This window comes from Grammomys surdaster, unplaced genomic scaffold (genome assembly GCF_004785775.1).
Source record: "Grammomys surdaster isolate TR1022 unplaced genomic scaffold, NIH_TR_1.0 396, whole genome shotgun sequence".
In the NCBI taxonomy this organism is placed as follows: domain Eukaryota; kingdom Metazoa; phylum Chordata; class Mammalia; order Rodentia; family Muridae; genus Grammomys; species Grammomys surdaster.
The window spans coordinates 146,881-174,507 of NW_021604815.1; the positions used below are offsets into that span (position 1 = coordinate 146,881).

General features: G+C 57.9%; 1 protein-coding gene across 8 annotated transcripts; it reads right to left on the reverse strand.

Moving 5' to 3' along the window:
• Positions 1–687: 687 nt before the first annotated feature.
• Positions 688–27,627, reverse strand: Cic (capicua transcriptional repressor). Of its 8 annotated transcripts, none has more exons than XM_028781330.1 (21): positions 27,570–27,627; positions 21,743–24,547; positions 9,889–10,038; positions 9,575–9,809; positions 9,352–9,481; positions 9,067–9,249; positions 8,820–8,985; positions 7,885–8,087; positions 7,568–7,793; positions 7,055–7,158; positions 5,558–6,785; positions 5,286–5,473; positions 4,137–4,258; positions 3,869–4,035; positions 3,492–3,779; positions 3,065–3,384; positions 2,524–2,780; positions 2,271–2,422; positions 2,047–2,178; positions 1,741–1,872; positions 688–1,664 (listed from the first exon to the last, which is right to left on the reverse strand). In XM_028781330.1, exons 2-21 carry the CDS (start codon positions 24,534–24,536, stop codon positions 1,297–1,299), a joined length of 7,545 nt encoding a protein of 2,514 aa, XP_028637163.1. In that variant the 5' UTR covers positions 24,537–24,547; positions 27,570–27,627; the 3' UTR covers positions 688–1,296. The 8 variants fall into 8 exon arrangements, with proteins under 8 accessions (XP_028637163.1, XP_028637160.1, XP_028637162.1 ...); XM_028781327.1 differs by having other exon boundaries at positions 2,271–2,425; positions 3,065–3,387; XM_028781329.1 differs by having other exon boundaries at positions 2,271–2,425; positions 3,492–3,782.

Below are 27,627 nucleotides of genomic sequence, written 5' to 3' on the forward strand. Positions count from 1 at the left end.
TTTTTTTTTGGTTATCATTTTGGTTCTTAAAGTCAGTTGAATTTCAGTAGTATGCTTTGGGCAAATTCTGGTTGAAACCAGTTTGCCATTATTACCCAGTTAGGATCAAGGTCAATCAGTAATCTCTGGAATGGTATCCAAATGGTATCAAATATCTGACCCCACTAGCTGTCCCTTCAGGAAGTTGTCCCAGCTGATACATGCTAACTTCCTGGTGCTCTGGCTTGTTTAGATGTATCCTGAGACTTTTTACACTCTCCAGACTTTGCACAAGGAAGAGGTCAAAGTCTTAGGTTAAAGTCTCAGTCCTCTCCTGGCTGCTGTGCTGGTTCAGACCACATGGAGGTTAGTAGCAGTCAGTCACTGAGGATAGCCCATGGTCCTGAACTGGCCTACGTGGTGCCTCTTGGGATATTTTGAGTAAAAACGGATTCTAGGGCCAATAGCCATGACCTGCCCTTCTCACAGTGCAAGGTCTCAGTCTCGTTTCAGTCAAGCCGCTACTTACTGGATAGGCAGACAGTCCCCAGACTGTTCTAGCTACCTCCTTCAGAGGCAGACCTCAGCCCAAAGTCCCTTGATGCTAACAGGATAATGACAGGGTAGTGGCAGTGCGGAGCTACCCCACGCCCCCCTGGGGATAGGCGTGTGAAAGCAGCACTTGAGAAACAAGTCGGCAGGCACGAGTGTGTTAAACAGCTTTAATCTCGGTCATTGTGGCTCTCGGCACAGTAAGAAATATTGCACATGATCAACATGTTTTCTTCTGGGAGTGGGGACAATGGGGGGAATCACCTTCTTAGAAAGTACAACCCAAGTTGGGAGGGCAGAGGGTGGGGAGAATCCTCCCCATGCCTATGGCAAAGTGCAGGAGCCCCACCCCCACCCCAAACTAACCTGAGTCCAGCCCCTCTGGGGAAAAAGGGGGGGGGTACATGAACTCCCCGCTACTCCACAGGCATCTTCTCCCTGTGGCCCAAGGCTCATACCACCCTCCAGCTTGTAGCCCTCACAGGAGCCTTTCTGCATAAAGTTCAAGTGGAAAGCTCTGAAGGTCACACACTTCAGGTTATATACAAGAGCTCAGTGGAGGGTATCTGCCCCTGCTGCCCCCCAGCACAGGGAGGAAATATATACAAGGGGAACAGGACACATTCCACACCAAACTGGAAAGGACAAAATGGCTTCCTGGGGAGGAGGTAACTATCCCACTGTCTGGCCCCCAATTCCCGCCATCTATATACTGTCCATATCCTGAGGGGGTTACTGTGGGTCCTGGGGTCTTCTCAAAGGCCCTCACCTGCCTGTGGCAGCCGTGGAAGGACCAGAGGGAGGAGGCGAGGGTTGGGGAGCCCCCTCCCAGCCAGGCTGTCCAGGCCCAGGTTCTGGGGGTGGAGGCAGTGGCGGGGCAACTTGGGCAGTGCCAGAGTCCGAGCCTGGAGAGGTGGGGTCAGGGCCCCCAGCAGGGCTGGGAGTGGGGACAGGAGTAGCAGCCATGCCAGTAGGGGGTGGTCCAGGGAGGGGGGCTTCAGCCCCAGGGGGCTGCTCTGTGGGAGTGGCTGCCTGCATGATCTTCTGGCGGACCTCTCGGATCTTTAATTGCAGACACACCTTGGATGGAAAGATGTCTGCATAGCGGGCCTGGAAGGCTGCTGTGGCTTGGGCTGGGGACAGAAAGATAGTGAGCTATGTGGGCAAGTCCCCATGTGAGTGATTCCCAAGAGTGTCTGACTTACTGACCTGATGGGAAGAAGCCATGGTCCTGGAAGAGCTGCATGACCAGGGCCCGCCGTTGGTCCAGGGTGCGCCGCAGTGATGAGTAGGGCACCTTCTCATACTCCAGCTCCCCAAGCACGTCCTCTGTCTCAGTACCTGCCCGGGCACAGGGCCTTCAGTCACGGCTGCGGCAGAGACCCCGCACATACTTCCTGCTGCCAGTCAAGTACCCACCAAGTCTTGCCAACCATGTCTCAGTGGGGGTTAGCCTTGACCAAGCCTCCCCCCACTACACACATGACATCACCACAGTCTCCTAAACACTGGCACCTGTGCGGTCAAAGGTGAAGATGTCCCCCTCGCACTTGGCACTCTTGGGGGTATTGGGCTCTGAGCTGCAGCTCGAGCGTCTCCTCATCTTGCGCTTGGGTGAGGTGGGGTCCTCGGGCGCAGAGTCCAGGTCTAGTCAAACAAGCAGACGGATTTAGCAGAGGTGGCCTCGGGCCTCCCCCTCTCCCCCCTCCCCTACCTCGTTAGGAGCCAGAGCTGCCTACCCGTGGAATTCTTCCTCTTCTTTCGATAGGAGCCAAGGATAGCCCGAGGCGAGGTGGCCAGAGACTGCAGGGTGGGCGAGGGAAGCACCTCCTCTGGTCTAAACTCGGGCAGCTCAGCAAACCGCTCTTCAAAGTCCACTTCTGACAGGACCCTGCTGGGGGGCCAGCAGGGTCACCTCTTTTGTCTCTGCCTGTAGCTGCCCCTTCTCCCACCAGCCCTAGGCACTTTGCCGAGATCCCAGCCGGGGCTCACTTGTCTACAGAGTCAAAGGTCTTCTTCAGGGGCGGGGGCCGCAACTTCATCTTCTTGCCGGAACTAGTCACTTCCTTGCGCTCAGGTGTGTCCCCAGTCGCCCTCCCACTACTGCCCTCGCTGCTGCCACTGCTGCTTCCACTGGGACCTGTGGCTGGAGCTGGAGCTGGGCTGGGAGGGGTGGGAGGCTCCCCACGACTCTCCAGGGCCAGCCCAGGAACTCGCCAATCTGAAGCTGAGCTGGGGAACTTGCTGGCCTGCGGTGGGGACAGGCAAGAACACTGAGCTTACATGTACTGGAGTTAAAAGAGACCCAGATCAAAGAGTGGGGCAGGGGAGATCACGAGCCAATAGTCAGGAACAAGATGAAGAGAGGTGGAAAGAGGAGACAACCCCTTGGCCTCTGAAGGCCAGGATACCCGGAATGCAGATCTCAAAGAGAATGGAATGGGTACGGCAGACAGCCAGGAGATACACTTAGACAAAGTGGCAAGAACAGAGACCAGCACTAGAGGAGTCCCACAGCCAGCTAGATACTTACAGTCTCAGGGCCTTTAGTGCCAGGTCGCTCCTCAGCAGGTAGAGGGGGTGGGGGGCTGCTCCGGGCAGTGGGAGGCCAGGTATCTGTAGGGGGTGGTGGGGGGGGGGGTGTGGGCTGACCCTCAAGCTCTGATTCTGGGGCAGCTGGCTCTCGGGCTCCACCAGAGTCTGAAGACTGTCGGGGTGTAGGTCCAGGCCGCCCAGCGGTACCCGATTCAAAAGACCCCACAGGAATACTGGCGATGGCTGCCTTTACTTTCTGGGGGGCTTTGGGGCTGGGTCGCTGAGCCTTGGGAGCCACTAAGCTGTAGGTCATGGAGCCTGCTGGGGAAGGAAAAGAGCGTCCGCTGAGCCAGGCCTCATGGAAGCCAGTTCCCTGCATTCCCCAACTTGCACAAACCCTGTCCCTGAGCTGCCCTGACACCTACCTGTGGCACTAGGGAAAGGACTAGTAGGGGCTGGAGTGGCAGTGACAGAGGCTGGTGGGCCCTTGGGCAGAATGGTAGCAGCAGGTGGGGTGGTGCTGGTGGCTACAGTGTAGACCAGGCTTGGTGGAGCTTGGGAAGGTGGGCCCAGGGGTGCTGAAGTGGGTGCAGGGCTGCCAGGGTAAAATGCTGTTATGACAGGACCTCCAGGGGCTGTACAGGCAGGAGGCAACTGGGGGCTAGGCACAGGTGACACGCCCACCTGGCCAGGAGCCAGCAATGGAGCTTGGCCTGCTGGGAGGAAGAGAGAAGGGGCAGGGAACCAAGTTAGGGTCTGGAGCCGCCTCCACCCCACCCCAAACCCCAAGGCCACCTCTCACCTGAGAGCAGAGGCTGTACAAAGGCAGGACCACTGGGCCCCAACGATGTGAAGCCCAGAGCTACAGAGCTGGTGGGCCCGTATGAGGTCACAGCTCCAGTCTGACTGCATGCAGAACTGGTGCCTAGAGGCAGAGTGTGCCCGCCTGCTGACTGTACATAAGTGATTCTGCCACAGGAGAGGAAAGGGGAGGAGTCAAGTGAGGTGGGCTGGCCCTACCCCACCTCCGGTCCGGCTTGGAGTGAGAAAAGGGGCTTAACTGGACTCACCTTGTGGAAGAGGGCAACAGGACCTTCTGAGGCTGTGATGTGGGTCCCGGCATTGTGGCTGGGCTCAGGGGTGGTACCAGGCCACTAGGTGTGCTCACAGGCACAGGAGTTAGCTGGATAATCTGTGGGTGAAAGTACCCACAGGCTAGGGTAAGCTATGAGCCCAGAGGGCAGGGAGGGGTGAGGCTCAGACTGTAGGCCAGGCAAGAGGAGAGATGGCTGAGCCTGAGACAAGCCGGTGTGGAGAGAGAGACTGTGAAGAGACTCTAGATGATGAACTGGGACAGAGAGACTCATCACCAAGGACAGACGGCTGTACAGAGCCATTAGCACAAAGAGGCAGTTGCTCTGAGCATTGCCGAGCCTACCTGCTCTGAGTTCTAATTAAAATGCTAAGTTTCCTTTCAACATCTCTCTCGCTCACTTAGAATATTAGCCCGACTCCTAAGCATGCTCCTAAGGAAGCTCTGACACTGGGCTTTCTCATGGCTTTCTCTGAACATGCCCAACATTTTTTTTCAGCATTTTTTAAAATGTCTGAGTGTTTTGCCTGCACGTTTGTGCACTGTGTGTGTGTGCAGTGCCTGCAGAGGCCAGAAGAGGTCATCTGATCTCCAGGAGTAGGAGTAGCTGATGGCTGTGCACCTCCTGGTAGTAAAGTTGCAGGGAGTCTAGGTCCTCTGCAAGAACAGCAAGTGCTCTCCAGTTTCCCCTCGTCCCCACTCCCTTTCTGAAATAGTGTCTTCCCTGGTGAGCTCATTATAGAGAAAGGCTTAAACTCACACAGAAGTCCACTCGCCTGTCTCCTGAGAGGGCCACCCTGCCCAGCCTCAGCTCATTTTCTCCAGCAGCTTCCAGACTCCCATTGCCAACCCCACTCACAAAGGCAAGACAAGACCGTCTCTCTTCCCCATCCATCCTGCCCAGCGACCAGGAGTTACAACTTGTTTGCTCTATTGTTTTTCTCTTAAACTCTAATAAATGGTGATCCTCAAGCTTCAGATAAATATATCACCAACAACAACAAAATCAAGTCTCAGAGGAAAAAAATTGCAAAGCAAACAGGAAAGGCAGACAGTGACACAGGTGGAATACAAGGACGACACCCAACAGCGGAGAAGAGGTGAGGCCACTATCAGAGCGCCTTACCTTGCTAGGTTGTTGGGCACCATTTTGGACAGGTACTGAGAAAGGCGAGCTAACCAGGGGCAGTGGCTGACCAGCCCCTCCACCTCGAACTGACATGCTAGGGGCAGCCAGGGGGACTAGCACCTTCCCAGGCAGCAGCTGGGCTGAGCCACCTGAAGGTGTGGCCTGGACAGGAGAAACTGACTGGGCTAGAAGAGGCAACAGAAGAAAAGGTTACGAGACAGCCAAACAGGCTTGGGACCCAAATCCCAAATGACCAGCTCAGGCCTCACCTTTAGGGGGCGGGGCTGAGGGTACAGACTGCAGGATAGGGATGCCAGTAGTGGGTGCAGTGGCAGCCAGGACCTTGCCGTTGGTCGAGGTGCCCGGAGGGAGGGTGAAACGGATGCTGGTGGTGGGTGCAGGACCACTGGGAGCTGCTGCCTTGGTCCCAGGGGCTGGTGCTGGGGCAGGTGCCACTTGAAGCTGCTGGGGCAGTGTGGGCAGGATGTACTGCACCTGTGTGATGCCCCCGGCCTTGCCTAGGGCGCCTGGCTGCAGGATGCCCAGTGGTACTGGCCCATTGGAGCCACTCCCAGTACTTGCTCCTGAGCCTGCAGGGGTTGCACTGCCTGGGGCTCCCTGGGCAATAAACTGAACAGCAGGCGATGCAGGAGCCCCATAGCCTGGGGTGCCCACCAGCAAGTTGGTGACAGTAGCAGGTGCCTTCCCCACAGTGCCCAACAGGGGTCCAGCTACCAAGTGTGGAGCTGGTGAGGTGGCTGCTGCGGACTTCTTCTCTGAGTACACTAAACTGACACCCAATGGGGAGCCCCCAGGCACCCGAGATCCTGGGCCCATTTCAGTCCTGGCACCTACTGTGTCATTTGAAGATGCCTCAGATGCCCGGCCAGAGGTGGGAAAGGGCTTAGAGGCAATGGGCACAGGAGTGCTGCTGACAGGCCGTACCACATTGGTGACCATGGTGGCAGCAGGGCGGCACAGAGGGGCTGCTGGAGCCCCATAGGCCAATGATGGGGCTGGGGCTGAGGGCACTCGGGTACCCTCCCGATCCTCCTTGCTCGGAGGCAGAACCAGTGTCTGCAGAATGTTTCCTCCCCCACTGGGAGGTGCTGCAATGACTGAGGGGCCTGGTGCCTCCAGGCTACCAACACTTTCAGGTCTCTTGCGCCGAAAGGTGGCAGAATCCGTAGGAAGGAACCGAGTGGCCTTGGAAGGTGTTGTTGGGCCCCCAGCTCCAGGGGGTGGGGGCCGCAGTGGCACCGCTGTGCTGCCCTGACCAGACTCCTGGGTCTTAAAGGTTCCAGAGCCCAGTGAAAAGGAGGTGGAGACTGAGACTGAGGTGGAAGCAGGTGAAGAGGAGGATGATGGGGTGGGACCATAGCCTTTGCTGAAGGCTGCAGGTGGATCCGGGGGCCCTGGAGGCTCAGGGTCCAGGGTTGGACGGCAATGGGTAAAGGAGGAGCGGATGACAGGTGAGAACACCTTACGGCCAAAGCCCTGGGTTAAGGAAAGAGAAGCCCAAGTCAGGGAGTGGAGGCAGCTAGACCCCTATCCCAGGAACCCTGCCTCTTTCTAAGCCTTATAGACAGCTGGGCCCCATCCCAGGGACCCTGTCTCCTTGTAAGCAGGCCAGCCAAAAGCACCCCTGCCAGCTGAAGGCCAACACATCCTGGACTTGACCCAAGTCTCCCAAGTGAGTGATCCAGGAGCATTCTCGTCTAGGAGTGACAGGACAGCAGCACGCCCTAGCTCCCCACACGCCTCACCTTGTTGCCCTCTGGGTCCTCCCCAGAGCTGTCTCCACTCTCACTGTCAGTCACCCGCTCCTTGCATTTGAGATCAATATCAGTGGTGCCGAAGCTGTCATCAGCTGATGGGACAGAGGGAACCGTGTAAGGAAGGGACTGAGCGCAGAGCTGCCCAGGAGGAAATAGCCTCAGACAGACTCTGAGCTCCCGCTCCGGCTCTGCGCAAAGCAGACAGTGGATGTGACCACGGTGGCAGCAGAGCGGGACAAAGGGAGCACTGAAGGCTAGTCCTGGGCTCCAACCAACAAAGGTCCTAAAATGTACAGTGGGAAGAGCATCTAGTGCTCTGCTAATGACATCCGCATCCTTGGGTTTCCTGCACGGCTGGGAGCTTCCTTGGCTGAAGTATAATTGACAGTATATAGTCACAGACACGGGAAAACAAACTATAGGAGCCGAGGCACCTGGATTCCAGCTACCCCGAGTCTTTGCCGACAGGGCCCCACCAGGATTGTAAGCCACCCTGCTCACCGATGACATCATCATCCCCTTCTTCCTCACAGATGACCATCCGCTCCTCATCACTGGTCATGTCCTCACTGGCTGCACGCTGGGAACGAGAGGCTCGGGAGGGCAACAGTGGAGGCCGCCCACCAGTGGCCAAGGTACCTCCTTCACCAGGAGCTGCAAAAGATCCTGGAGCGCCATACTGAGGGGAAGGCTTTGGGCCGGAGTATGATGTGGGGCCGGAAACCATCTGTGGGACAGGTGGCAGGGAGAGTTTAGGTGGGCCTGCTGCCCTCTGCAGCCCTCCCTGCCCCACCTCCCTGGTGACCTGAGCCTCGAACCTGGGTCAGTTCTTGCAGTGCTTGGCTGTCTACTTCCCCACCATCAAGACTGTGCACCCCACTGTGGGAAAAGGCTCTGGGTCGGGCTGAGCCAGGTCCCCCAACTGTGTGTAGCCGTTCTGCTCCACAGGGGCCACTCCCTGGAGCCTTGGTGTCCGAGCTCAAGAGTGTCTGGGCGGCAACGGACAGGAGCTCAGAAGACACTGTAAAGCAGAAGGGGCCCAAGCTGTAACAGTCAGGAAGCCTCCAACAAGCACCTGAACTGGCACAACCTTCAACAAGCATCTCTGGGTCTGAGAACAACAGGCTGGAGTTCCTCAGCCACTTAGTTAAGACACCAGTCTCCAGTCCAACATGTCCTTTCCACAAGCTTCTGTCCTGTAGGCCTGCGGGGAGCAAGCCCGTACCCGGAAGCAGACAGAAAGTCTGAGTATGCAAAGCCTGGACACTGGTCCATGAGGCTGCTTAGTTCAGCACTGGCCTGTCTGAGCCTTAGTGTTCCTAGATGAGGGAAGCAGTAAGATTCCACTTCCGCAGACAGCCATATCCACAGCATTATACCCCAAAGTCCCCCAAACTCCTGGAAGCAGCTGATCCCGGGCACACTGAATGGTGATGGCGCTAACTGTGGTCTTGAGGAGCCAAGCAAGGCAGGGTTGAGGTCATGGCTGTGGTGTGACCTGGCCTCTCTGAGGCTCCTTCCTCACTGGAGAAGGACCTCATTTCTGAGTGTGTAGTAAATGCTCAGTAAGTGGCAGGCAGTAATGACGTGTATTTGGGTCTCGTATCTGGATCTCCCTGGCTCATTCACAGAAATGAAGAGTCCTCAAAAGCAATGCAGAGAGAAGTTGCTCAGGCAGGGGTTGAGCAAGCAAGGGGAAGGCTGGTAGCCCTCAGGGGGAGATGGCAGGGGGAGAGCCAAGGAGCTGACTAACCCCCAGGGGCAGCAGCAGTTCCCGTCTCCGACATGCTCCGTTCCCGCGGCTCCTTGTGCCCTCCTGGCAGACCCAGGCTCGCAGGCTTGGCCTCGGAGCTGGACTTCTTTCGGTCCTTGTTGCACCACTTCCAATCTGGGTGGGCCTTGAAGTGGGCCTCCTTCACCTGGCAGGAGAGGGCAGGGCGACCCTTCACTCGCCGCCCCACCAGAGGACACTGGGAAGAACCAAGGACAGGAAAACTTACCTGGAAGGCCAGATCGTGGTACTTCTGCTTCTCCTTGGGCCCCAGGGCATACCACCACTCTCCCAGGATCTTGCTGACAGTCCGGTTGTCCTGGTTGGGGTGCCGCTGGTGGACCAAGGCCCGGTGCCGCTTGCTGAAGATCATGAAGGCATTCATGGGCCGACGGATATGGTCCTTCTCCCGCTGGAGTTAACACAACCCAGAGGATTAACAAAACCAGAGGACTGGGTTTGGGGCTGGCTTGGGTCGCCACAGCAGGGCAGAGCTTAGGCATAAAGAAAGTACCTTGTTAGGACTTCGTCCATCCTTCTCAGAAGAGGAGTCTCGCTCCTTCGGCAAGGCACTCAGAGACTGGGTGCGGCGCTTTCCAGGTGGCAGAGGCAGCTGAATCTCAGGAGACATGATGGAGAGGAAGCTGTGGGAACCATCAGGAACAATGAAGGGCAGGAGTCTGACTGTGCACCCCGCCCCAGCTGCCCCAGCAGATGCCGGGCCCTGGAGGACTCACGCATCATCATGGTCACTCTCGGTCTCGCTGTCCAGCCTCGGCTCTCCTGGAGGGCCAGGCGCCTCCTCCTCGGTGGTGGGAGGGAGATTTTTACCAGGATCCACAGCACCCAAAGTGAGTGGAGGTCCAGGCCCTGGGCTCTCAGGGCCTGTTGCTCCAGGGGGCCGCCCAGGGTCGGCACCCCCTGTCCCTCCGTGTGGCTGTTCATGAGCGACAGCAGCTGATTCAGCAGGCTCTAGGGTCAGAGCAGTCAGTCAGAGGACTCCCAGGCTACCTGGAACCCCATCCCAAACACCATACTCCCTACCTCTTACCTTTGCTCTGGTTGGAGGCCACAGGGTGGCTGGCAGGCTGCTGGGCCTCACTTGGCTGCACAGAGGGGTCGGGCTGGCTGGGTGCCAGGAAGGGGACTAAGGAGTGCCAGGGGAACACAGCCACAGAACGAGGTTCCACATTCGTCCACACTGTAGAAGAAGCCATGTGAGCTGGGCAGCAGGAGAGCCTGGCCTTAAGCTACACAAGTCAAGCTCCTCATCCATCCCCAACCTGTGTGAAGCGGCTCCACCCAATATGTAGAACCACTCTCCCAACCCCTGGGCCTTTTCAGGCCGTCAGTGAGACATCATTCAGGAAAAGGAAAGAAAAACAAGAACCCCTGAAAGACCTCCAGATTTATTTAACAAAAGAAAGAAAAAAGCACGCACGCACGCACGCTCGCTCGCACACACACGTACATACTGCAGGAAAGAGAAACAGTACCCATGTCCCACGCCTCCCTCCCAGCCTCCACCAGCCCTGCCACCAGGGACCAAGCCAGAGGAACTGGCTCTTGCCACAAACCAGGTCACTCTCAGCTGCCATTCCCACTCTGATGTCCTAAGACCTTTGCAAGGCTGGACACTCCTCCCAACAACCATGTCATCACAGTCTCGGCCACTATGCTGCCATAGGACACAGCCTCACCTTGGCCCCACACTCCCCTTTCCACTCTTGAGGTTAATGGCTATTTCCCTTCCCTGTCTCTCCTTATTTCCAGGGCCTGGAATCTCAAACAGCCCCATAGTGAGTAACAACCTCCTTGCCTTTCCCTCCAACACCAGTCTCCGGAGAACCAGACCTGCCCCCTCCTGGGTGGGGTCCAGGTGCCTCTCCTCTTTGTCTCCTAAACAGACTCCAACACCCAGTAAGAAGCTTCCCTCCCTGTAAACCACTGGACTTCTCTCATGTTCAGTGTCCAGTCTTCTTGACCAGAAAGAAGGGAGGGTGTGGTAAACTCCTCAGAAGAAAGAGCAGAGGGACAATGGGACAGAACTGTTATAAGCTGCCCAGAGAAAGCTAAAGTACCAGGTGTTTTCCTTGAGGTGATGGACAGGAAGATAATTCCCTCACCAGTGGACATTGGAAGGTTCAACATTCAGGCCAGCTGCACCTGAGAAGTGGCTGGCAAAGTGGGTAATCCCTGAGCTGGGACCACGCCTGCTGGAACTGAGGAGCAAACCCAGGCTATCAGTGAGCTTCCCCACATTGGCAGGCCACAGGCTTCAGGGGAAGTGGAACCAGCAGAGAGGCCCCTGCTCAGGGGGGAAGAGGGAAGGAGGGAACCGCCCTCTCTCTGATATCCATCATTCCCTGCCTTCCCCTGCTCCAAAGCATCCTGACCCGAGGTGACCTCACCCCAATACTTTCTGAAATCTAGTCTGGGGGAGCACTGTATGAAGAACTGGCCTCAAGACCTGATTCTGAGGGACTGACAAAGGAAAGGAGTCCTAAAGGAAAGATAGAAGAGAGAAGCAGGGAAACAAAACTGGAATGCACTCAAGATTCCTAACAGCCCTGGGCCCCCACCCCTAGGGGCCCCAAAGCCAGCTAGAGACTCCAACCCGAGGACAGCCTGCAAAGCCCTGGATGTGTTTCTACCTCCACAAAGATCTTTCTCATCAAGACTTACTAGCTTTCTTGGAAATGAGGAAAGGGGTGGAGAGGCCAGGCAGACAATGGAGTAAGTCCTACCTCATCCTAGTGCATTACCCTCCAGGGGTTCCTCTCTCCCACGCTCCCAGCAAACTACACCACGAATACTGCTGCCCATAGTCCGTTCTGAGCCAACAGTGCTCCCCCACCCCTAAACCTGTCCTTAGACCACTACTGTAACCCTGTCCTCATTCTAGGGCTTCCACCAGCAGGTCTCAGTCTACTCCTCCAAAGCCTGTTACTCGTAGCCCTTACCACCAATCAGAATGGATCTGTTCCACCCCGTCACTTAAGCACCGCACCTGTCTCCATGTACGCCCCACTCCTCACTCCCACCGCTTGGCTACACTCAAACCTGCCATCACTAACCACTTGGCCCCGCTAGACTCTAAACTTTCTCAGCCATCTCTTTACTCTTCCTCTACCGTGCAGGTGCTACATCCCATCACCGATACTCCGCACTTAGCACCCCGACACCCTGACCCCTGCAGTCCCAGCGCCAAACGCTACTGACCGAACATGCCGAGGCCACGAGAGGCCGCGCCAGACGCGGGTATCAGGGGCCTGTGGGCCGAGTACATGGTCCGGAGCAGCGGGAACCCGACAGGGGATCGCACCTCCTCAGCGGTCGACACCGCTCTGCCCGTAACCCGCTCCTTGGCCGTCGCCGCTCCGGCCCGGGGGGAGCGGGAGGCCGTCGCCGCATGCCCCCCCCAAAGCCCCCTCCGGCTGCCCCACGCGGGGGTCTCCGCCGGGCGCGCCTGCGCAAAGCGCCGCCTGCCTCCCGCCGCCCAGGGGGCGGGGGAGGTCAGCGCGAGCCGTCCCCGCCCCGCCCCCCGGCGCGCGCGGGGGCCGTCACGGGGCGCGCGGCTCGGGGGCCATCGGCGCCGCCCCCTCCCTTTCCCTCCTCCCTCGCAGAGTCCGGCAGGCGGGGCAGGCGGGGCGGGGCGCGGCGCGCGTGCGCGGGGGCGGCCCCCTCCCTTCTCCGCTGGCTCGCTTGCTCCCTCCCTCCCCCCCCCGAAGCTCCGGCGGGGAACGGCTCTGGCCCCGCGCGCCCGGCAGTCAGAGCCGCCGCCCCGCCTTTCCGGGCCCTGGGCCGGTGGCTGGACACCAGGTCGACCTCGGGTCCCCGGCGGATAGACGGACTAGCGTGCTAGCGTCCGTGCGCTCCAAGCGAGCCCCGCGCCGAACCACCGCTGCCTCCCCGCCCCGCCACTACTACGCGCTCCCCTCCCCCCGCAGCGCTCCCCCCGCCCCTTCCCCGCTTCCCCCGCGGCCTTCCGCGCAAGCCCTGCCCCCTGCGCTTAAGCCTATTGGCTGCTGACGCCACGCGCGGGTCAGGCCCCGCCGCGCCCGCCCCCATTGGCCGCCCCGAGGGAACGTCAGTCATATGCAAATAAGGACGGGGCGGGGCCGACTACGGTTGGCTCCAAGCCGGCCGGGGGCGGGCCCGCAGTAGGGTTGCAGGGAGGGCGCACTGCAGCAAAGGCAGCAAGCCAGGGGGGCGGTTCAGGGTTGCTGCGCTGCAGAGGCCTGACGTTGAGTGTCGTGCTGTGTCCAGTGCGCGCGTGGAACACGCTCACTCGTGGTGTGGCCGACCTGGCGCGCAGGGTCTTGCTGGAAGGACCAGCGGTAAAGGGTTGGGCAAATCATCCCTGAGCCCTAACTCAAGTACACAGGCACGCGCAGACTCCTCACGGATATATTTCCATGCCACACCCATTGTCGCTTACACACCACTACGGGCACTGCACGCCCTCTGTCTTACACCCGTACTGTCACACGCGAAGTCATACTTCACACACCTGCTGGCATAGATGTACTACCTCAAAAGTACACACCATCCTTAACTGCCTACCCGCCATCGCTTTATAATCCTCACCAAAATGTAGCCTTAGTCACACTCGTCCAACTTCTACCAGCCCACATGAATTAGGCCAGCCTCAGCAGACATTGTTTGTCCACTGTGCCCACACTCACTCTCACACACGGCCTTCCTAAGCACCCACTCAATACTCCCACACCAGGACACAACTCACAGACAACATCATACTGACCCCACACTCCAGGGCACTCACCACCTTCTTCAATATCCAGGCCCATCAGGTATCCAGAACCCTATGGTCTTCCACCATCACCCCATTAGAAAGCTACCAGGCACTCTGGGGCTTCTAATTGGCAGTGTAAGGCAGTGAGTAACGGCACTTCTCACCTTCTATTGCCCACAGAAAAAGGACCAGGAGAAAGAAAGGGGGCTAACGCCGGAGCAGCCCTGTGGTGGAAGCTTGTATATGTTATTTTGTTCCCTGATGTTTCACAGCTGCCTAGGGAGGGGGAATCAGCCTTATGCCCAGAGTTTAAGTGAGAAGATGAAGGAAGTTCAAAGAGACTGAATGAATTATTCAGGATCACACAGCCAGGGCTTTAAGGACTCAAGACTCCAATTCAAGTGCTCATCGTTACTCGAGGTGGACACAGGCAGGGAATTCCAAAAGACTGAGATCCAAGATCAAACAAGGATAATGTAATACAGAAGGCAAGCGGCGCCCAAGACAGGGTCTGGGGTCTCGCCCAGTAGAAGCAGAGGCCTGGGTTCACAACTGGACAGGTAATAGTCACACAAGACTAGAGGGTCAGGCACGGGCAATCCTCCTTTTCAACTTGTCCTATTCACTGGCAAAGCTGAAGGCAGGAGATGGCAGGGGGAAAAAAAAACTGGGTAACTTGATCCCAAGGGGAACAGGAAGGTCTGTAACCCTCTGACCTCCAGAGGGCCAGTCACTTGGCTGACAGCCCAGGGGGGCTACCAGAGGGACTATTAGGTGACTGCCCCCTCCTCTTTATGCAGCCCCAGACGCAGACCCTCCATTACCTCAGTGCCCTAGGGACTGCAAAGTGAGGCTGAAATCAATGTGGCCCACTATCTTCCCACTGCTGCCCTCCCTCCTCCCCAGCCTGTGAGTCCTAGTGAGTCACCTATGGGCAAGTTAACCCCTTCCCCACTGCATTGTGGCCCAGGGACAGAGCTCAGAGAAAGCCGACTTCCCTGCTTCTGTCGAGTGAGAAAAAGCCAAGCACAGCACAGCACAGCAGGAAAAGAGGGCCTCACATCTGGGAAGACTGCACATCTGGTGGAACACACAGTACCCATGGAAAAAGGATAGGAAGAGGCCCTTTTCAGGGCAGGGTACAACCAAGTGGGGGCCCTGCCTGGCAGGGAGGGGCTGGAATCCGGGCGGGAAGGGCCCCCCTGCCCTGGGCACTGGGCCAGCCCTATACTTAGCTTCTATTGTTCAGGGTGGAAGAACCCTGGGTGGGGGTGGATTACGAGTGAAAGGGAAAGAGCAGATCATATCCCCCAAACAGCTCCCCTCTCCAGTCACACCCAACCCTAACTGGGGCCTCCCAAGTTGGAAAGAGCTGAGGGTTTCCCTAAACCAGGGCCCCAGCCCTATGTGAGAGGGGTGCACAGCCGTCCTGCACTCACCGCAGGTACTGGGCAGGGCTATGGTGGGAACCACCCTCTGCACCACTCCTCATCAACGCTACAAAAGCTTTAGCCCAAAACTAAGTAGCTCCCAACAAAACACACCATCCTGGCCTGGGGACAGAGAGCCCAGACACATCAACAGCCACCTGGGGTGGTGCAGGCCAGGACCTGCCCTGACGCCAGGGGCAAGCTGCCAGGGATGCTGACAGACCCAGGGACAGGCCGACTCATTCCGAACTCATGGCCCCAATTATTGAGCCCGCGAGGCACCGCGCCCTCGCCAGCCGCCCTTGGCTGCTCCCCACCCCGGTCCGGGCTCGGCTCACCACCCCGGTGTCCCCAGCTCCCCTCACCCGCTCTCAACATACACACCCACCTACCCACCCACCCATCCCGGGAGGCGTCGGCGACGGCCAGGGTTGCCTGGGGAACAAGCCTAGGATTGGGCTGGCAAGGCTCCACAGGGATGGGGGGCTAAAAATAGCGTCAGGGTGAGTCAGTGTGAGCCAAGCTAGGGTAGGCAGGGAGAAAAAGGGGAAACGAGAGAGGGGAGAAGTTGGGAGGGGGGTGTCTCCAGGGATTGGGAGAAAAGCAGGTTGCAGGTGGAGAGTGGGATGGGGGCTTGGGGGTGGAAAGGTGCGAGAGCGGGGAGTGGTATGCGTGCCGGCTCCCGGGCTGGGAGGGCAAGTCGGCGCGAACAGATGAAGGCGCCACCGCCCGGCGGAGGAGGGGGCGCCGCCCTGCGTTCTCCTCCTCTCTGAGCGCTCACGAGATTTTCCACTAGCCGCCTGGACCCCCGCCAGTCCCCGGCAGGCCCTACAAAGCCGCTTTGTGCTTGGAAAGGCGGGCGAGTGCCCGGCCGGCCTGACACCCACGCGGGCCGCGACGGGGCGCGGGCCAGCTGGCACCCAGTCTGTCTGGGATGGGGGTGGGGGGAGAGCACCCAGCCGGAGGACCTGGCCACGTAAGGGTTAACGACACTGAGGGGCGGGGGTGGGGTGGGGAGGGGAGCCTCTGCCAATCGGCGGTCGGAAGGTGCGACAGTAACCAATAGAAAGGACCGAGACCCGGCCGCTGGGGTGGTGGAGGTGGTAATCTACCCCCAAGGGTGCGCGGGAACCCTCACCCATAGGTGCAGACGGGTTTGGGCGCGGCCTGTCTGTGTCCACAAAGCCCCAGGTGCACTGTTTCCCTGTCTTTTTCGCGAGCAACGGGCTCGGAGCCGGGGGGTGGGGGGGACATCTTGCTTTCAGGAGATGCCACAGCCGACATCTGAACCCAAGCCTGTCAGACTCCCAGTTTTTCAGCCGAAATCGAGTCTGGGGTTTCCTACCCGCGCCCTCAAACGGAGCGGGAACCAGGGACGAAGTGCGGGCGGAGGAGGCGGCGCGCCGGGCTAGGGTCCAGCCGCCTGCGGTGCAGCCGCTGCCGCCGGTGGTAATGGGAGCCAGACGCCGTCGCCGCCGCTAATGCGCCTCCCTCCCGGCCACTAATGGAGCCATTAATGCCCGGGCGCCAGGGTCTCTGGGATGCACGCCTCCCCCTGGCTGCCCATGATGCGTCTACTGCCCCACCGCCAGCAGCCACGAGGAGGCAGCCTGACCCCTCTCAGTTATCGGGTGCTAGAGACTGTTAAGCTTGGAGAGTTTGGGGTCTCTTATCAAGACTCCTACAGGCTCAGGAAAGTTCCTTATTATCTCTCCCCCCCACCCCCACCCCCCAAGTAACACTCTTCCCAAGATTCTTCTGTCTCGGATAATCTACTGAGATCTTATCCTTAAGAGCTAACCTTCCCAGGCCGGGCGGTGGTGGCGCACGCCTTTAATCCCAGCACTTGGGAGGCAGAAGCAGGCGGATTTCTGAGTTCGAGAGTTCGAGGCTAGCCTGGTCTACAGAGTGAGTTCCAGGACAGCCAGGGCTACACAGAGAAACCCTGTCTCAAAAAACCAAACCAAAAAAAAAAAAAGAGCTAACCTTCCCTTCACCTGCTCTAAACTGTTTGTAAGCTGCCCCAGCTTTTCAGCCTTGCTCTCAAGCCCGACCTGGCTAGGCTTCTCCTCCTTTGCAACCATCCTCTAAGTCTGGAGTCTAGTGATAGATAGCTCCAGCTCTGACTAGCTACGGAGAGTTAATGCACATGACTTCATCCTTTCATTGACGCCCCTGAACTCGGTTTATTCCTCAGACTTCAGCTCATGTTACTGCTAATGAAAACCCCACTCTCAAGTCTATGAGAATCAGAGTGGTCTCGGCCTCTTGCTTCCTCTGATACAGTAACTCTTGGCTCTCCCTTGTCCAATTCTGTATCTGCCTTTTCCACTCACTTGCCTCAGGACTCAGGACTGCTCGGCAGAAAGATGAACTGGAATCCATACCAGTTCATAGTTAGAGAGAAAGTGGACATTCTGGTGGCAAGAACCTGAGTTCCACAGGGGGTCAAGTTGACCCAGGTTCGACCCCTTCAGCCCCTCTCTAGGGCTCATTTTTTTCCCCCACTGATCATGGCACAGTGAGATACCTGGTCTTTTGAGCTAACACCAAATGTGTCCCTGGAAGGGAGGGGGTATTTGGGTCATGCCCTCTAGCAGGTAGGAGGGTGAGCCTGAGACTTGCTTTCCTGCCACCCACTCTAGCCGGATCTCCCAGCTTTGCCTATAGAGCCCCGGTCTTCCTGCCAGTGGGGAGCAGGTGTATGGTGGGTGGAGGTACACACTTGACCCACGGACATTTCTCAGCAGGTTACAGGGGCAATAACAAACTGTTCATTCATAAAGGACCAAGAGGAAGCTCCCAGGCCTCGACCACCTCTCTACACTCTAAGAAAGATATGGGGAAGTGGGTGGGGGTGGCTCAGCAGGTAAAGGCATTTGTTGTACAAGCAACCAGAATTAAATGTCTAGGATGTCCATAAATGTGCAGGGAGAAAGTGACTCCACAAACCTGCCTTCTGCCTCCCTCACACGCTAACAATTTACAAAAGAAGGGAAGGGGAAGGAGACTTAGTGTTTGGCCGCTGCCCACTCGTTTAAAAAGATTAAAGAACCTGGACCAGTGAGATGACTCGGCAGGTAAAGTAGCTTGCTGCCAAGCCTTGCTACCTGAGTACAATTTCCATACCCCACACGATAAAGATAAAAGGGCTGAACTGACTCCAACAACTTTCACAAACGACTTTCACAAATTCACCATGGCACACTCTGGCACACATACACGCACACTCTCTCATCTCACACTCTCTCAAATATGTGAACATTGAGAGAGGCGGGGGGGGGACTGACACACACAGAATAGGGGTATCAAGGAGGCTGGGACAGAGGCAGTAAGAATATCTAAGTAATGTCAGAGAAGGAAACACGGCAGCACACGTCTGTGATCCCAGCACTTGAGAGGCTGAGACAGGAAGACTACCATAAGATCAAGATCAGTCTGGCCTACAAATGAGACCTGGTTTCAAAAAGAAAAAGTATGGAAAAAGTCCTGGGTTCAATTCCCAGTACCGTGTAAAGTGGACATGCTCAGAATCCCAGACCTCGGGAGGCAGAGGCAGGGGAATCTATAAATTTATGTCCAGCCTGGTCTATAGAGAGAGTTCAGGGACAGAGGTACACAAAGAAACCCTGTCTCAAAACACACACACACACAAAACAAAAACCGTCAACAACAAAAGACTTCAAAGGCCAACAAGGGCTCCATGAGACCTTGCCTCAGAAGCAGCAAAAATAACAACGGCAAAGTTAAATGAAAAACCAGGAAGGGAGAACCAGAGGGCCATGGCAGACACAGCATGCCCTCAACTGGGAGCCAAGACACGAGAAGCTAGGCTGCAAGCTTGACAAGGGCTGAAGCCCAAGGAAGGACAAAACCATAAAGATATTATACCTACCCAGTCCTGACAGACAGGTAAAAGTCAGAAGCCTAGGGAATGATACAAAGACTCAGAGCCAGGGAAAGATGGATACCCAGTGGTTGGAAGAGAGAGAGAGGGGACAACTGGGCAGAGGCCCAGGAGGGGCCATAAGTGTCAACACTGCAAAGCCATGCAGGAAGCTGGGAGCTAGCAAGGAGACCATGCCAGCAATGAGACTGAGACATCTGGCCTCCTGGGTGGGGACTACAGGTTGGTACGGGGGAGGGGGTCCTTTCCTGGGGAACAGGCGGGAAGAGTCAAAGGGAGGTGGCAATGGCAGCTGGCTGGCCATGCCATGATCAGAATGCAGAGAATGCCGGCAGCCTGCCCCAGCACGTCCCCCAGAGGAAGCAAATGCCTAGGGTGGGGGTGGGGGGTGGAAGGGAACAGGAGCAGGCAGGCTGGCCTGGCCCACCCCCTCACACCTGCTGCCCTCTAATAGAAGGTCAGGCCCTGACATGGAAGGGCAAAAGGGGCCAGGATTGTGACCCTTTTATGCCACTAGACACTGTTAGCCCTACTTGAACTTTGGAGGCAGTAAGCCTCCAGGCACCTGCCTCCCAGAGGCTAGAGAGGCCTCTGGGAGGAAAATGAAAGGCTGCCTGCCTGCAACCCTGAGGGCAGCCCAGATGCCTCAGTATGGGCGTAGTCAGGGAGTCACTGTTCAGAACCGCCAGGACAGGCAGTGGACAAGTTCTAACAACCTCCAGGTGGCCTCCAGCAAAGTCCTCCCTTTCCTGAACCTTAGTTCTACATCTGGACAGCAGGGCTAGGAATCCTTGTTACACAGCATCAGATGGAGCTGATGAGATGGCCCCTAGCCTGGGGCTAGGCACATCGTATGTGATCAATAAAGAGTTATTTTAATCACAGCTATCACCACCATCATTACACTGATAATACTTAAATGCCTGGCATGTGGAGCCAGATAGTCTGTTCTCAAATCTTGGTGCACTCTCTCTTCTTACCTAGGTAGTATCCTTAGGTAAGTGACTTAAGACTTTCGGAGCTGCAGGCTCCTCTAGTATTTAATGGGACTTATCATCGCGCTGATGTCCTGGAGCCCTCTGAGGGTTCTGAGGGAGTGCTCAGTGGGACTCACAGACATGGAATGCCAAGGGTAGCACTGGTGGCACCCAATAAGATGTTCCAAGTGGAACTCTTGGTAGTTGAGTCTTATGATCTGGAAGCTGGAAGACCCGGGTAAGGCAGAGGTGTGTCTTCCTTGCTGGGTGACACCAGGGCCTTCTTCCGCTCAAGTCCTCAGTTTTCCTCATCTGTACATAACAGAGAGCCCCTCCTAGGCCTGTCCTAGCAGGCTGCAGCTTTACCAGCAAGTGATGACGCTGCCCACCCTCCCCACCCAACAGTGGAGTACATGTGTGTCAAGAGACGCACAGGTAAGCAGCGGAGGCCGTGGGCAGGTAAGAAGTAGGTACTCAGAGGGTAGCTAGAGACCTGCCCCTGCAGTCTACAAATCTGCCAAAACGGAAATTCCTACTGTGCATACTTCAGAAACGGTCTGGGTCAACTACAGTAACAAATGCAAAATGTGCTTGGGAGAAGGGTGAGGCAGGCACACAGCTCATAACCTCAGTAAATGAGCACAGGGAACAGACACAGCTCACGCCCCGTGCCCTGGCTCTGGAGACAGGCCTACTACCACGGTGCTTTGTTAAGGGCAAGACCTGGTTCCTTTGTCACATGGCTCCTCCCTTCGGCTCCAGCCGAAGCCACAGCAACTCCTACCCACAGGCACAAACCAGACTCCTTCCTTCGCCATCTCCTCTGGTCTCCGAGCTTGAACCTCCCTCCATAGTGCTCCTATGGTCACATCTCAAAACCTTCCGCGACTCCCCACTGTCCTCAGAGTAACGTTCCCAAGTCCTCACCGATTCAGCCGCACACACCCCAACAACCCCATACTTTCCAGGGGCCTTGACTGTACAGTCTCCGGTCTTCTATCTGCCCGCCCTCGATGCCTCTGCACACACTTCCCCGTCTCTACCTGCCTTGCCTCGTTCACACCTAGATGGCCATCAAGCCAAAGCTCACAGGCCCCGGGCCCTTTCTCCAAACCCTTCCTGACTTTTCTGACTGGTTCAGCACCTTCTCAAGACAGGCACAGCATCCAGAGCATTGACCATCAGCCCCCAACCACGTCAGATGGCCACTGTTCAGACAGCTGTCTAGTACACCGTCCTGAGGCCAGACTCACAAGCTAGACTCACTAGTGCCCAGTACCCACCCTCCAATCCACCTTCCACAGATGACAAAAAGGCCCGTGAAGAGCCTCAGTCTCCCCCTCTTTTACTAAACACCAGAGTCAGCCTGCCTTCGTGGGAAGTCACTAACCTGGCCTCAGTTTCTTCCAAGCAAACACATTCCTGGCACCCACCTATCAGTGACGTAAAGACAAAATGAGCTAACATTTGAAAGCATTAGCGGGGTGGGGGGGTGATTACTATGTTATGGGCTGGGTGTGAAATGTGGTAAGATAACCCTGAGCCATGCTTATCTTCTTGGAGGCCTGGTCCTCAGGCCCAGGAGATGTCATGACTACCACTCTGTGCCTCCATCAGCCCCACAGAATGTGTTCTCAGCAGAGCCTTGCCGATGATCCCCAATAAGCACCCTGTGATCATGACACCCCAAGTCTGAAGAGTCCCTTGCCTGGCATGTGGGGCTCTATCGAATCTGCTGGGAGGAGACCAGTCTCCCCCACAGCCCTCCTAGGACCAGCAGCTCATCACCCTTGAAAGCCTGTCTCGGATGGCAGCCCAGCCCCCTGCCCTCTTACCTGTTCCGGGCCTGCCCATGATGACTTCCTTCTTGGGGGCAGGGTGGCTGGGATGGCTGCTCGGCACTAGGACTGGCAACAGGGCAGCAGGTGAAGGGTGAAAGGCCACGGGCTGGAAGGGTGAAGAAGCCAGGCCCAAGGTGGGCATCGGCTGGGCCACAGCAGTTGGCGCGGCTGGAGGCACAGTGATGGGCACTGGGGCAGGCAGAGGTGGAGGCAGGCCAGGTTTCCCGCTGGCCACTCCAGGGGGCACCGGGGTCTCACGGCAACCCCGTCCAGGCCCCCCAGCCCGCGCCTCACTGGCAGCGCCCACCTCTCCAGGGAACTTGGAGGGCAGTGGCACATCGGGGTTGCGGACGATGACAGGTGAGTCCCGCTGCACGGCAGGTACCCTACGCACAGAGGGCCCTGGATCTGAGGTGAGTCCAGCAGGTGGGGGCAACAGCAGCAATGGTGAAGGCTGGCGGGAGCGAGAGAAGGGCACGGCGGGTGACACAGCTCGGAAGCCAGCCGGTGTGGAAGGGGTAGGTGTGTGGGACACTGAATCCACTCCAGAGTCTAAGCTGTCACTCTTGGGGAAGTCTGGGGCGGCTCCCCCACCTCCTGCTCCAGAGGCCCCCAATGTCCCTGGATGGGGCAGCAGTTCGGTCTTCCTCCGCCCAGGGCTAATGGGCACAGTAAAGGTGAGGTTGGTCTGGAAGGTGGGTAGGATGCCAGAGGAATGGCGTTCACGAGGGGCAGGTGGCGGTGGGTGGGGGCCCAGGTCAGGTGGTGTCAGCACGCCTGCCTTAGGGGTGCTGGCGCTCAGGTGGCGGCTGCGAACAGCAGTGCGTTGGATGACAGGTGAGGCAGTTATGGGGCTGAAATTGGCAGGGCGGAAGCCGAAGAGCGGCGAGGGCGAGGGTGAGGGGGCTGGGGAGAAGGGCGACTGTGTGGAGACCGGCGAGAAGGAGGGCGTCCCTGAGCGGGAGCTGCCCAGTGACACCAACATCACAGCCGCTTCACACTCGTCAAACTCGAAGCGTGACAGGTCGGCAGGCGCCACTAGGCGTGGGCGGGAGTCTCCTCGGGCTGCCACACTGCTGGCCTCACTGTCCCTCGAAGTCTCGTCGCCCCAGTCAAACTCCGTGCTTCCTTCTCGGGCTGCCACACCAGCAGGCCGCCCGGTCCCACCGGGCCCGCTGTCTGCCAGGCCCTCCATCTCTTTGGTTCTCATAGACAGGTGTCGCGAGCAGTACCCCCGCCGCTGGGACTCCTTCATGCAGCCATCCCGAGAGCATAGCCGGCGCCACTGCTTGCCGTTGAACTTCTTTCGGATGCCATTGGGCGTGCAGACCACGTCGCCCTTCTTGTACTTCTGCTGGGCAGCTGTCAGTGGCGTGCGAGCACGGGCTGCTGGGGCGGCACCCTTCTCCAGCGAGGCCACGCTGCTACTGCGGCTGCCACCCTGGCTCCCTTCCTGGCAGGGTGAAGGCTGCTCACTAGGGCGGCCAGGGCCACCAAAGGCTGGGGACTTCGGGGGTGGTGACAGGAGCTGGGGTGGAGGCAGTGGGAGCAGGACTGGGGTGCCCAGAGGTGGCGGGTGCTTCTCTTCACCCTCCTCACAGTGAGTCCTCAGGTTGCTACCAAAGCTGATGTTGGAGACCTCAGCATCCTCGGGCTGCTTGGGCTCCAAGGAAGAAGGGCAAGGAGGCAAGGCGCCCCCGGGCTCAGCCTGTTCTTCCTCTGGGCCTGCAGGGTGCTTCCTCAGCAAGGCCTCAGGTTCCCAGGGGGGCCGAAGCAGGCGCAGGCTAGAGCGGGTAACCCAGACAGCCTCCTCGGGCTCACGGTGCAATGGCTGTTGGGCTTGTGGCAGACCGCCTGGTGGGCCTGCATGGGAGCTGGGGCCAGGGATGAGGCGGACCTTATAGGCAGCTGGCTTAGTGGCCACCTCCACCACTACACCCTCTCGGTAGGCAGCCACACCAGGTTCTACACAAGTGCACACAGCTGTGCCCACCATCAGCGCACCTGGAGGTGGCGTGGCATCCAAAACTACATCCACACCACCACCCGGTACCCCTTCATAGAAAGTCAAGGCTCGGTCCCCGGGGAACTGCACACCCAGGTCCTGGCTACGGCGCACCTGGCGCACGACAGCAGGCAGGAAGAGGCCATCACCCCGCCGAGCCAGCACCCGCTGAGACCTTAGTTGCCGCAGGTCATAGCCTCCACTGGTGCCTGCGGAGGGCCAGGGACCTGGACCACAAGCCTCAGGGGGCTCGTCCTCCAGGTCAGCTGAGTGCTCACTGGCTGTGTCAGTAGAGGAGGACCGAGTGGAAGTGGGTGGCCGAGGAGGCACACCCAGGACACTGGCATCCTCGGGCGTCCGCTCCCGCTCTTCAGGGGCTCCGACCACACCACCACTTCCAGAACCATGCTCCTCCACATACTTCTTCTTGGGGGCTCGGGACTTGAATGTGGCTGTCTTGCGACTGAGTGAGGGCTCCCAGCGGCCTGCCTCCCCATCCCCCTTGGGGTCCTCAGCTAGGCATGGAGGAGGGTCGTTGGGCTGCAGCTCTGGGTGGGGTCCCTCAGCTCCAGGGTCTCGCTCAGCCTCCTCTTCCTCACCCTCTTCAGCCTCTTCTGGCCCTGTCTGCTCCTGTGGCCGTACTTCCTCCTCCTCCTCCTCCTCCGGCTTGTCACCCTCCCCAGCCCCTCGCCTTCTCAAAGCCTTGGCCCTGGTAGCTGGCGGGGACTTGCTGCCACTGGCGGAACCTGCGAGGCCAGGGCATGACTTCTTCATTGGCTTCATCGTCTGTCCACCTGTGAGACAGGAGGGCAGCAGAGGTCATCGGAAGCAACTGTGAACACCCACAGGCCCAGGGTCCCTCGGGGGGGGGTCTCCCCACTTGCTGAGTTGACTGCCTCAGTTCCATGACCCACTAGACGACCTCTAGTTCATGGGAGCTCTGGCAAGCATTCAGACACACACTGGCACCCGGGGTCTCCTAAGCATATACAGCCCTGACTCCCTGCTCTTTCTGGAGGGGACATGCAGTGTGCACACACAGGCTCCAGGTGCCCCCAAGGAGTGTGAGCATCCCTGAGAGTTCACACCATGGGGCAATCACACTGTCCTGAGCCCTCCGCTGAGCTGCCTAATCCCCCGCCCCCCCACACACACACCCGCAGCCCTAAGAGTGAGTGCTACTATCAAGCGCGGTGCAGAGGCTGAAGTGCTTTGATTAACATCATCCACCTACAAAACAGCAGGGCGGGGGTTTGAATGCAGGTCCTCTAGGGCTCCTAACCATTGCTGTGTGCTGCCCGTCATGTGAGCCACACATGATGCTATGCTTGTTCTCACGCTCAGCACACAGACAGCACACACACAAATGCACCAAGCCACAGAAAGGGAGGTGACACCGCCGAGACATAAGTCTCTCTTCTCCCTCCACCCCTCCAGGCAGTCACGCATGGCCAGGTACTGTGGGAAGGAGTAGGCAGCTGAGCGTCCCTAGGGATGGTTGCCCACTCTGCCCGTCCCAGGTCTGCCAGGTACAACCATCTTTCCAGGTCCTGGCAGGGAGCAGGCAGGGGCACGTTTGGGGCAAGAGCTCATACCGGCACTGCCACAGGACTGTACATGAGCACACGCACGCGCACAAATGCAGCACACGTCATCACACAGTGGGACACAGAACTCCACACCCCAGGGTTTCTCTGTCCCACTACAAGGGTGTCTTCCCCTCCCCCCAACAACACCCAGCATGATGCCTGCAAGTCTAGCCCCCGTGTCTGGCCTGCATGTACCCTCAACCAGGCTAGGCAGGCTAGGCAGGGTGTCTGAAATGGTCAGCACCCTCAGATACCCAAATATGCTCGACAGCTCCAGGTGGGGATAAGGAGGATGAGGTCAAAGACAGCAGGACAAGCCCAACAAGCCAACCTCACCCACTTCCTGAACACTCACTCTGCCCGCCCCCTTTTGAGCTGCCCTGAGTGAAGAAGGGAAAAAAAAAAGGCAAAACAAAACCCCTAAACTTTACTCAAAAGTGACTTGGAAAACTTGAGAAGCCAAACACGAGTTATCCTAGACTCCCCCAGAGATAATCAGAGACCCCTCTGACAGTCTTCAGGCTGACTGAGATCCCAGATCTCGTGCTCTCCAACTTGAGGCCTTCTCCTTCTGTGGGACAATTTTGGGGTTCTCATAGGCAGACTCTGAAGGGCCTGGGCTTAGCACCGAAGTGCTGTGGAGTTAAGCAGACTCCACACCATCTCCCCACTGACCGGCTGAGGCACCATTCTGGAGCCTGAGATCTGGTACAAACACTGCCCAAACGAAAACCTTTATACCCCACCCAGGGCCTACAAGCACACCAACCGACACACCTTAGCCCAGTTACCTGGACTGGTCTCTTTACCCCCAGAGCCAAACCTTTCTTTCTTGGGGCCTACTCTCTTCCTGTGCAACCTAGCTAACTACTACCCAGGGTCCTGTGGGCCCTCGCCTCCCTTTCAGAACGTGAAACTCCTGAGGCTGAGGCCACCCCATGCCCTTTAGGGTCTAATACCCTCTATTTCCATCCACCCTCCTGACACCATCTTCTCTGACACCCTCTCCCATCTTGTCACCACCTCTACCTTGTTTCTTCAGACACTAGGCCCCCTCTTGTTACCCCCTGCTGGTCACCCCATTTATTTCTAGCACCTATTCCTCCCAGTCACTCTTCTGTCGGCCATCTCTAGACCTTCAAATCTGACACCTCTGCCCATCGCCTCTCTTCATCACCCCCTCCAACTCGGTCCCCTTCCTCACCCTGTCACCCTGATCTTGTCCTGTTACCCCTCCATTCCTGTTGTCAGTACTCTCCCCCAGTTACTCCTTTTCTGTCACTCCCCACTTCCTACCACTTCCTCCACTCTGTCACCCCTTCCCACACCATTCCGCCCACCTCTTTTGCCCTGTACCCCTTCCCGTCCCTGCCACCTGTCCCCTCTCGGCCTCCAGCTCCCCTCCACCCCCACGCAGTGTCAGCCCTGGCCCCGCCCTTCACCTCGGGCTCCGCAGGGTTTCGGGGCGGGGGGCCGTGGCCCCGGCTCAGTCCGGTCCGGTCCCTCCCCGCCCCCCCTCCGGCTCTCCCTCTCGATTCTCCCTTTTTTTTTTACTCCAACACACAAAATGGTGAATGGACCTGCAACAGCTGGAGCAAACAGCCAATAAACGGCCACAACCCCGGTGACCGGCGCCAACCTAGACCAATAGATAGTCGCTGTCTAGTCGGCTCCGCCCATTATCCGCAAGCGACACTCGCAACCACCAATTGCGCTCTTCCGGCAGCGCCAGGGGGCGGGGCCAAATTCCAAGACCGGCCTCCCTCCGGGACCGACACCAACCTAAGCCTACGACTGCCTGATCTGCCTAGAACTACCTTACAACAAGTAATGGACACCTGCTTTAACCAATTAACAGACTATTTATATGCCGAATGACAATTACAGTACCCAATCACCAGGTATCTTAGGCAAGAAACCAGCCTCTGTGAGGGACAGTAACCAATGAAATGAAGGGAGGCGGGGCTAAAGGGTGGGCCCTCCAATGAACACGCTCGGGAGGCGTGGCCCGAGGGTTTGTTGACCAGCTGATCGCAATGCCTGCTGGGAATAGTAGTCTTCTTCTGTATCCGGCCCGCAGTCGAAAGCATAAGGCAGACTACAACTCCCATGTGACAGAGGGCATGGAGCTCCAAAGAACCCGGGCGAAGGAAAAAGTCGGAAAGGGCAGCTCCTCCTGAGTCTCGCTGGACACTGGGAACGTCTTAGACCCAGGGCCCCGACTCACCCGGATTCCTGGCTCTGGCGTCGCCAGTGGCTCCTCGCAGTGGCGGCTGTAGCGGCAC